Source organism: Hetaerina americana, unplaced genomic scaffold (assembly GCF_022747635.1).
Source record: "Hetaerina americana unplaced genomic scaffold, ioHetAmer1.1.p SCAF_112, whole genome shotgun sequence".
Lineage (NCBI taxonomy): Eukaryota > Metazoa > Arthropoda > Insecta > Odonata > Calopterygidae > Hetaerina > Hetaerina americana.
This window is the reverse complement of record NW_027286204.1, coordinates 937,805-947,808: the sequence shown is the minus strand read 5'-3', so window position 1 is coordinate 947,808 and position 10,004 is coordinate 937,805. Positions and strand designations below refer to the sequence as shown.

Below are 10,004 nucleotides of genomic sequence, written 5' to 3'. Positions count from 1 at the left end.
GAAGTAACAAACTTTCGTTAATTTAGAAAAATGGAAAAGAATGAGTCATGTGCATTTTGTAAAGTTCTTGAAATAGTTGAGACCACACGCATATCTCAAGGTAGTAGAGTGTTTTCAATTTCTCATGAAAATTGCATGTGAACAAAATCTCAGCAAATTGGGAGTACTCATAAAAATGCATTCAAGCGGTCTATTTGGAGGCTGGTTTGGTGCTTTTCCATTGCAATCCTGACGAGTTTCCGTGTCCATGCATAACTGTGGCCAAAACATGGATTGTACATTAATACACTCCAGAGACAAAGGAACAGCGAGTTTCTTGAAGGTGATCCTTCTCCGAAGAAGGCGAAGATGGTGAAATCAGCCATTAAGGTGGTGGCCATGTTTGTTGGGACGTGCGCAGAATCATCGATTACATTCAAAGAGGACAAACAATAAATGGTGAGTACTATGCATTGCAATTGCATCAGCTGAGTGAAAAAATGTCCTCATTTGGCAAAGAAAAACATTCTCTTCCATCACAGCTGCACAGTTTGGATGGCAAAAATTATGGAATTAAAGTTTGAATATTACAACATTAACCGTATTCACCAGATTGAAAAAATGGCTGGGCTGAAAACAATTCACGTCAAATGAGGTCATTGCCAACATACCTGTACATGCCTATTTTTAAACCCTCCAGTGATTGAGTGAGTAATTCCAGGTGATGCTTACTCCCCAACTTCCAAACTTACTGACTGAGCAGCAGCTAGGTGTAAGCATTGCAGACAGGTGATTGACAATCTAATGCTAGAATACTAGATCAGTCCTAACATAGACAAATAATTTTGAAATGTCCGTGGACCTATAATATTACAGGGGCAACATTTTGTTTTCCTTTGACTCCATCTTGAATAGCATCATATACTTGGGGCCAAGTTCAGAAAATTTTTTTCATATAAACTAAATATGAGTGTAAATCAATCATTAGTTGACATTTCCCATGAATAAAGCAGAATTATTACATGGGGAATGGAAATGGCAACTTCATCAAGCAAAGGTAATGATGTGGAGGGCCAAAATTCCTCGAATAAAGGAAATATTGAATTTAACGTTCACAAGGATGAAATATTCTAGCGTCACATTATATATACATTAATAAGCGGAACCTCAATGGGAATCTAAAAAAATAATGTTGAACCAAGCAATATACGAAATTCTTCTTCCTCGCGCACAGTTCACACAAGAAAATGTACGCATGCTATATGCAGATACTGCAAAGGTTTCATTCCGAAACTTAAGTTGAGTAGTTCTGGGACGAACAAATTTCACAAGTCCCACATTTCACATTTTATTGTAACAGAAACCACGTTTGATAGAGGTACATAATCTATTAAACACATTCTCACAAACTGAGTTATACATTGTGATTGGCAAAACTTAAAAGAGAAATGATTGGTCCAAAGTAAATAACCAAGTATGAACACATGCCAACATTTTTTTCAAAATAACTTTTGGAGTTAACGTTCTTTCATAATGCATTACAATTATTTTTTGCAAAACCACTTCCATTGAATTACTTTAATAATTATGAATAAATAATAACAATGATTGAATTATTCCACATTTCTGTGGGGGATCCAAACAGACCCCCTCTTTCCACATTAGTTTGGTACTGCTTGGGATACAATTAGGAATATATACGTAAAAACATAACATAATTTAGCAAGCACACAATGGATAATCTTAAAAATATAAATGGCAGAAATTAGGAAGACTACAGAGAGGTTAATGATGGCGGACATTATTACTGGAAGCTTAATTGAAGAATGCAATAACAACGTATTCCTGCAAATGAACAATGGAGATACATTTTTACAGGAAATTTAGGGATCAAAAGAAATATTTTGGTTGAAGTTCACAAGAAACAAAAAAATGACAATAAATTTCAACATTTTTAGCTCCTATAAATAGTAATAGATAATTCATAGAGCAACACTAAGAAGAGTAAAATAACAATCATGCTAATGAAATTCTGAAGACAACATATCAAAAATACTTGACAAGAACCCAATAATTCTTAATTTATCACAGTCATACTCTTCCAAGTTAAACATGAATATGAACTTGCAAGACGATTCATTCAGCAGTCATTTTCTCTTGAATAGTTAGATGAGGATAGAAGAGTTTGTTTCAGTTAACACCTCTTTTCGAAATCCTGAAATAAGAGTAATAATTCTGGCTTTCATTACTAAGGTTACATACTTTTCTACATAACCTGAAAAATTTCCCCTTAAACTTCTTGGAAGGATCATTTCAAAGAATCGTCTGGAACTTGATATACTGAAACTACTGTGCTGTGATCCCATGTGACAATTCCCTTTGAATCCCACTGATTCCAGTCATGATGAACATGAAGCAGTGCATATATTTTCTAATGGACATGCATTATAGGATTTCTTAAACTAACCTGAGTTCGGTAGTTATAGTGTTTCAACTATTAACATGAAAAATAATGTGGCTATGCAAAGACAATCTTTAAAACAGTATTCAGAAATCGAATACAGTCATGTCTTATTGCAGATAGGTACTGGGGAAATTCTAAGTCTGGGGACCCAGAACGTTTACATGGAGAGGCACTTTATAGTCACAGATCCTGTAACCTATTCCACTATCAATTACTTCAAATACCAAGGCCATTTATCAATTCAAGCGGTAAACATCCGTTCGAGGACTTGAAAAATAATAACCTTGCCATTTGTGGTGACGTTCAATGCTTTTAAGGGCTGATCCTCAGCGCAGGAGGATATCTTCTAGCATAATACAGTCTTCACAAATGTTGATGGTTTTAACAGGGATAAATACTCTTAACGAAAAAAATTTTGGGACATTAAAATCATTAAAAAAAGGAGGGAAAATTATTCCCAAGATAAAATTTAAATTATTACATGAAGGGGTCTTTCCATATCTCTCTCTCTGCAATGATCGACAAAAGCACTGCCCACAAGACTGCAGAAGTTGACATCACTGCAAGCACAATGCAAAAATGGATGTTATCTGCAAGATCACTCAAAGATATTTTCCAAAGGCTAATATGGCATTCAAACCCCACATAATCTGCAATTTCTGGATATATTTTATGCAAAGAAAATTTTAACTACTGAGGTTTTCTTAAAGGTAGAAAAAGTATAATACCAATATGTACAAGACTTAACACTTTACAGTTTCAGGCTTTTGTTGATTTAAGCACATGAAAGGGTGGGAAATAGATTATAATGGCCAAACAATAATTCAGTATCATCTTTACACATTTTCAAACACAAAAGGTTCTTGGAGAATAACTTCTTAACAATGACCAAATAGCATTACCATGCAAAGGCCCTTAGAACAGAAATAAGTTGGGTGTGAAAAGGAAATACCAGGTCACAAAAATCTTCGAAATGACTTCCCAATCCCAACTTAAATCCAAGAGACAGGAGGAACATGCATTTGTAATTGACTACATTCATAATATGCCACATAATAAACAGAGAATTAAGCAAATTGAAAAAAAGCACACTCAATTTATAATACGATGTTCATTTTTCACTCTGTTGCAGCACCCTGATTTGGACGGCTTCAATGAAACTGAAACAGACAAGATGCCATGGCAATAGCATTTACCAACTACCCCATTCACAATTTGCACAAATTTACACATGAATCTTAGTCTCATACACACTTTTAACTTAGAATTCTAAAAATGACAGTGCATTGAAAAGAGTCAAAGCCAAACCAGAGTTTATGAGGTTTGCTACTACCTCCATTTCAAAACTAGATCAAATGAGATAATTTCAAAGCCAACGAGAAACCAACAATATCTGGACCATTTACATAGCTTATCTAACAAAGTTTTATCTTAAATTCCATTTCCATATTGCAGACAGAGTACCACAGAAGCTTCAGTATACTTCGTGAACCAGGGAAGAAAATGATTATTTTTGCAGTCATTCATAAATTCTATGAGTGCATTAATAAAATATTATTTAAAATCATCCAATTGCAAAGAAATTACAAGACAATTTTGAAACTATCACTGGAATATAATAAGAAAAATTAATACTAAAGTCACTTTTCCCAAATACCCATTCAACTGGGCAAATTAACAGGTACAATGTTTTTATATAAACATCTGAAAACATCTTCATTACACTGCAGCTTCTAAAAAAGTATAATATATACAATGTATCACACAGCATGTTTCATTGCGTAACTTTCACCTGGTGTATTGGACTACATTCAGACTTTAAAGTTTATTTTTTAACAAAATTTATTCAAAACATGTTCTATACAACATAATTGTTATTAAAAATATAATGACATTATCATATATTATTTTAAAAACTCAAAAGTATGTCACCGATTGCTATGGTTCACTTGCATAAAAAATAAGCAACAACAAATTGGGTGAGAACAGCGGCCTTTCTCTCACATTGTCAATGACTGAGAGTCCACATCAAAACATAATCGGCAAATCAACATATATCATCCAAAAATGAGTATTCTTTCTTCTTAATTCTGACAAATTCTCAAATTATTGAAAAGTAAATTGATATATCATGATATATTTTTGCAAGAGTGAAACAACCTCAGCAGTCAACTCGCAAAACCTAGTGAAATCATGGAGTGTGTTCAAATGGGCCAGTTACCCATTTACAAAGCAGTCTTGGTAATCCCCTCTCTTTCCTTCTCCATGTCCAACAGCGACGCCTCTCCCTTCTGCTCCTCGGCCCTCCTCTTGGCCTTGGCCTCCTCATCCATTGCGGCACAGCCCCCCACCGCCTTCGGATCCCTCCGCGGCCCATGCGAGGACGACAACTCACACAGCCCGAATTTGTGTGGCAGGTCCAACTTGAGCCGGTCCCTCGTGTGGCGCAGTTCCCCGAGGCCGGTGGGCGAGAGGGGGGAGGCAGGAGGGGATGAACTTGACAAAGTTGAGTGGCCGATGGCAGAGGGTGACGGCTGCTCAAGGGAGGACCACTCGTCCCCCTTCCCCCCGTCCTCCCCCTCCCCATGCCTCGAATCTACCGGCAGGGGCGCCACCCTCTCCTCAGCCACACCATCATCTCTTCTCGGCCCCTCTTGGACACTCTCGCTGAATTCCGAGGCATCCTCATTGCCTTTACTCCAAGATGACCTTTGACCTGCAACCCACCCTGGCACCGCATCCGTTGTCAAGCTCAACCCTGGGAAGAACTGACTCCCCACTGGGAAGGAGGGATCTGCATTGCAGTACTGAAAAGGCCTCGATGAGCTGCTCACCATGAATTCCCCTTCGCTGGCTTCCGGGGAGACTGCTGGGAACAAAAATGTTAACAGTGTTGAATTCAATTGGTCAATGCAATCGGATAAAATATGATAAATTTATTTACCCCTCCCATGGAGCAACATGCTAGAGATTCCAGTTGTATTTGCCTCCGATGTATGCAAGCCTCCTTGGTGCTATGAGATTGATTCTAAGGTCACATCTTTTTCATACTATTATGTTTTGCATGCCTCTGACACAAAAGGTTTGTACGAGAAGTATCTGTAAAAATATTTTCCTGACGTGTGCGTGAAGTGTGACCATTGGGAATTCATGCCATTGGTTATGTGTGTGCATGAACGCAAATCGTTTTAATTTGATTGGATTTGATAAGATAAAAGTGCACACAGACTAACAAGGGCAGAGTTGAGTGTCTGCTTGTAAAGACCGTCAGTTATGGTACCAACCCCCTTACACTCCCGACTTGGCACCAGCAGACTATTTCCTATTCCCTATAAAAGTGAAATGCTCCCTCAAAGGACACCACCACGGGAGTCTAGCCAAAGAAGCTTGCACACGTACCCTTAGAGACTTTCAAGAATCCTCCTCCCGCCTTCCAGTCATGGCAAAAGTGTTTTGCTAAGGTGGCAAAACTTTCCCTGATACTTTTCATACACACCATATACACATGAAATATTTTATGACATTTGGTTGACTTGGGGATCATTTATTTATAGAAATAGATTTTACAGAGCATTCATGCAATGAATCCCCACCAGATGAAAGATAAGGAAAAATCAGCCCCTGATCAAGGAGTGATGGGAGCTAATGAGTTATATATTATTTTCTCTCACTATTGCATCATGCATAATTATAAATACTACAGTAGTTAGTGAACAAACACCACCAAGAAAATGCTACAAGATAAATCAGAGTAAATATGAAAATGCAGGTCAACAGCTTCCTTTTGTGCATGGCAAACCTGGTTGGTAATGTTGTAGTCAACCAAACGTGGACATCTGTATTCCAGGTTAACCTTCTGGGATGCACAAAACTTGGCACAGGACAAAACGGCCACCCACAACCAGCCCCTCCCTCATGAATGGCGGTCCTAGAGGAGTTGGGCGTGGAATTATAACATCCAAATGGAAGCCGTTGCGTGGAGTGGACTGAGGCCCTGAGAGTGGCCTTCACACGTCCCATTCTGCATGCAAGCCAGATCAGAGACAGGTGGTGTGAGACGCACCCTGAATATTCGCAACAAACCCCGAATGGAGGTCCTGTCAGAGACTTTCTATCTTAGGAAGATAATTGTATAGCCTACTCTGTGGCCAAAACATTAGTATCATCCAAAATTGGCACTTTTCGGGAGAATACGGAAGCATTAGGGCTGGGTAAGCTTGAGGTCTAGATCATGCAGGCCAAACAACATGCTTCAAGAATTCATTCTTTAGTTGGATTAAATAGCATTTGGATATTCATTCAAATCCATGGCACAGAGCATAGTTCTTTCAAAAAGGTACAAAAACCAGACACCAAATAAACACATGCTACTTACTATGAAGTAGCACAAGGCCGACATAATATGGGCAGTGATAATGGCAAAAAAATAACTAGTCAAATGGACTTGGACCATGACGGAAAATTCAATCTTTCTTCTCCCCAGCTGTTCCTCTTATCTACACTACACTGAAATCTCACTTAACAAGCACCTTACACAGCGAGTAATTTGCCTAACAAGTGCAATGGAAAAACATACAATGAGAAGCATCACTCTACTAAGCCATTAGCTATGTGCACTACAAATTTATTTAATGATAATAACATGTTGCAATTTTACAACATTTTGAAACGTTGGCAAAAACAAATTTCTCTAGACAAATTCATAGTAAATAAGAATTAGGAATGCATCATAAATAATAAACTAATAATTTTCATTCCTTTTCGTGTTCTACTAATCGAATTCATATTCTAGGTTGGCTCATTCAGCAATAGAAGAAAATATGAAATGATCCACACTCCTCAACAACGTATCTGGTTGATCTGAAAACTTTCTCTCCTCAACATAAGGATGGCAGCACTCTTCAACTAAAGTTGAGGAATGTGTTTGCACGTGCTGTGACAGTTACTCACCAAAATTTCAGCCATTTTGAAAACTCAGTTGTTGCTAGGCAATTGTTTGAGCAAGTCATTGTGAGGGTTTTTGTGAAAATGGAAAAAAATGAGTATCTAACTATCTTTAAATATTTGCTTTAGAAAGGCAATATGCCAACACAAATCAAAGATGAGTTGGACGCTGAGTGTATGGACTCGGTAGAATCATTTACGACTGGGAAATTTAGGGCGACTGAATTTAAATGAGGCCGTACCAGAATGGCTGATGATGAGAATTAGGGATGACCAAAAACTGCAAAAACCATTGATAACATCAAAATATATCACCAAATGGTGTTGGACGACCAGTGGATTCAAATTAGAGAGATATAGCGGAGGGCATATCAAAAGATGTCATTAGTAATATATTGACTGAAGAATTTGACTTGTCAAAGCTATCTGCGCATTGGGTGCTGCATTTCCTCCCTTTGGGCCAAAACTGCATTGGAATGATCATTCCCGAGATCCTGTTGGAGCAGTTTAAGTAAAGCAAGTTGGATATTTTACATCGATTCATATCTGTAGATGAAACTTGAATCCACCGATACATTCCTAAGACTGAAGAACAGCTAAAGCGGTGGACTGCAAAGGGTGAACCTGCTCCAAAAAAGGCAAAGAGAGTTCCACCGGCCGGGAAGGTGATGGCGAATGTTTGTTGGGATAGTCATGGTATTGTGTGCATCGATTATCTTCCAAAAGGTAAAACTATAGCAGGAGTATTATGTACGCATCATTACTTAACAGGTTGAAGGTAGAAATTGCAAATTTAACAAGCATATTTGAAGAAGAAAGTGCTTTTCCATCACCACAATGCACCTGTTCACACTTCAGCTGTCGCTGTGGCTGAAATTCACAAATTGCATTTCTAAGAAGTTGGACACTCACTGTATTCACCAGATCTGGCCCCTATCCTGGAAGTTTTGCTTAGAGGACAGAAATTTTCATTGGACGAGGAAGTTATTGCATATGTAAATGCCAATTTTGTAGAGAAAACGTCAACTAATATTTGGAAGGGTTAAAAAGGTTACAGCATCACTGGAAAAGATGCAGTGACTGAAAAGAAGACTATGCTGTCAAATAACAATAAATTTGGAGAAAAAAGTTTTGTTTATTTTTAAGGTGAAAAAATTTTCAAAATTCCCACAATCTTCTTTGAATAAACCTTGTACAATGAAACCTCATAATACGAGCATAATCCATTCTGCAATCTTTCTCATTAATGGAAACGCTTGTTTAGTGAAATAACTTTTCTCATATAAATTAATGTAAAATACGATAATGCATTTCATGGCCAAAATAGATAAATTATGTGCAAGATTTATTCAAAAAATTTAGACAGGTTGTGGCAATATTATAGCTTCCTCTTTTCAAACGCAAAATGCTTTCAAAAATGGAAGTTCCGTTGTCACACCCGGCATTGTTTAGGATTTTGGATCATGTTCACCTTTCCCTCTTCTGTGGAATGAAATGACCGGGAATGCGAACTCAATTTATTAAAGCAAGAAAGAATCAAAATAAATAGTATCCTATGATACATAACTCATTCATTTATACTAGAGAGATGTCTAGGGACATTTGCTTTTTGATAATGCTTCAAAGCATTTTGCCCCTGCCCCCTCGCCGACCCCGGTGGCGGCGGGGTAACGTCCTCGTCTGCCATTCCAAGGGTCGCGGGTTTGATTCCCGCCTGGGTGAGTTTCTCTCCATCTAGGGCTTGGGTGTTTGTTAATGTGACTATTGTTATCGTTGTTAACAGTTCGATGTGAAGGCCAAAATGTGCTGTTTTCGGACTAGTACTGAATAAATAAATAAATAAATAAAATAAAAATTTATAAAATGTGACTCAGAATTATCATTACATAAATTTCTGGTGTGTATTTCCACTTCCTTATTTGGGCAATACCTCATGCACATGGCACAATGCAAGTTTCCTGTGATCTCCGCATCACACAATTAGCCTGCTGTTTAGGACTTAACACTTCTTGAAGGCTTGTTGACTTTCTAAATGGTAAACAAGCAGGGGTTAAATTTCCAATTCACGTGAAACGGCCTTTCAATGGTTTGTGGCCAGGCAATGCATTCTCTTGTACTGTTTCGTGCTCAAATAAAGGTTTGCTTCGGCATCTTCTACCAGAAGAGACCCATCTTGTCACAATTAAAAACCTTTTCAGGCTGGTAACCATCAGAATCTACAAGTTTCTTAAAGTCACCAACGAAGTTCTCTGCAGACTCAGAGCTTTCTGCATCACCATGTGCAAAAACTATAGCACAGTTTTGATGGTATCACTTGATTCATCATCGTATAGACGTGAAATGACCAAAAATGACAATGGCCTGGAATTCGTAAATTCAAGTAATATTATTTACATTGTGAATACTATTTCGTTTGGAAATCAAATTTTACAAATTGTACCATGGTACTTGGCATCCCCTAATTTTGGTGCACCATGTGGTTACCTAATCAGTGTATCCCCTAATTCAGTCCTGAATATGACTATAAACTTAATTCCATGCTTGAAAGAAGGTAATAAACTTTGTGTGTTCCTTATAATATTTCAATCACTGATATATGAACTTGAGGAGTAAACTA

The 10,004-nt window shown here is 37.7% G+C and overlaps 1 protein-coding gene across 1 annotated transcript in view; it reads right to left on the bottom strand.

Annotated features, from left to right (window-relative positions):
- Positions 1 to 1,320: 1,320 nt before the first annotated feature.
- LOC139685452 (uncharacterized) overlaps positions 1,321 to 10,004 on the bottom strand; it is a 112,537-nt gene continuing 103,853 nt past the window's right edge. The window contains exon 17 of the mRNA XM_071582473.1: positions 1,321 to 5,312. Within this exon, the coding sequence (XP_071438574.1) occupies positions 4,669 to 5,312 (644 nt within the window). The 3' untranslated portion in view covers positions 1,321 to 4,668. The remainder of the gene's footprint in view (positions 5,313 to 10,004) is intronic.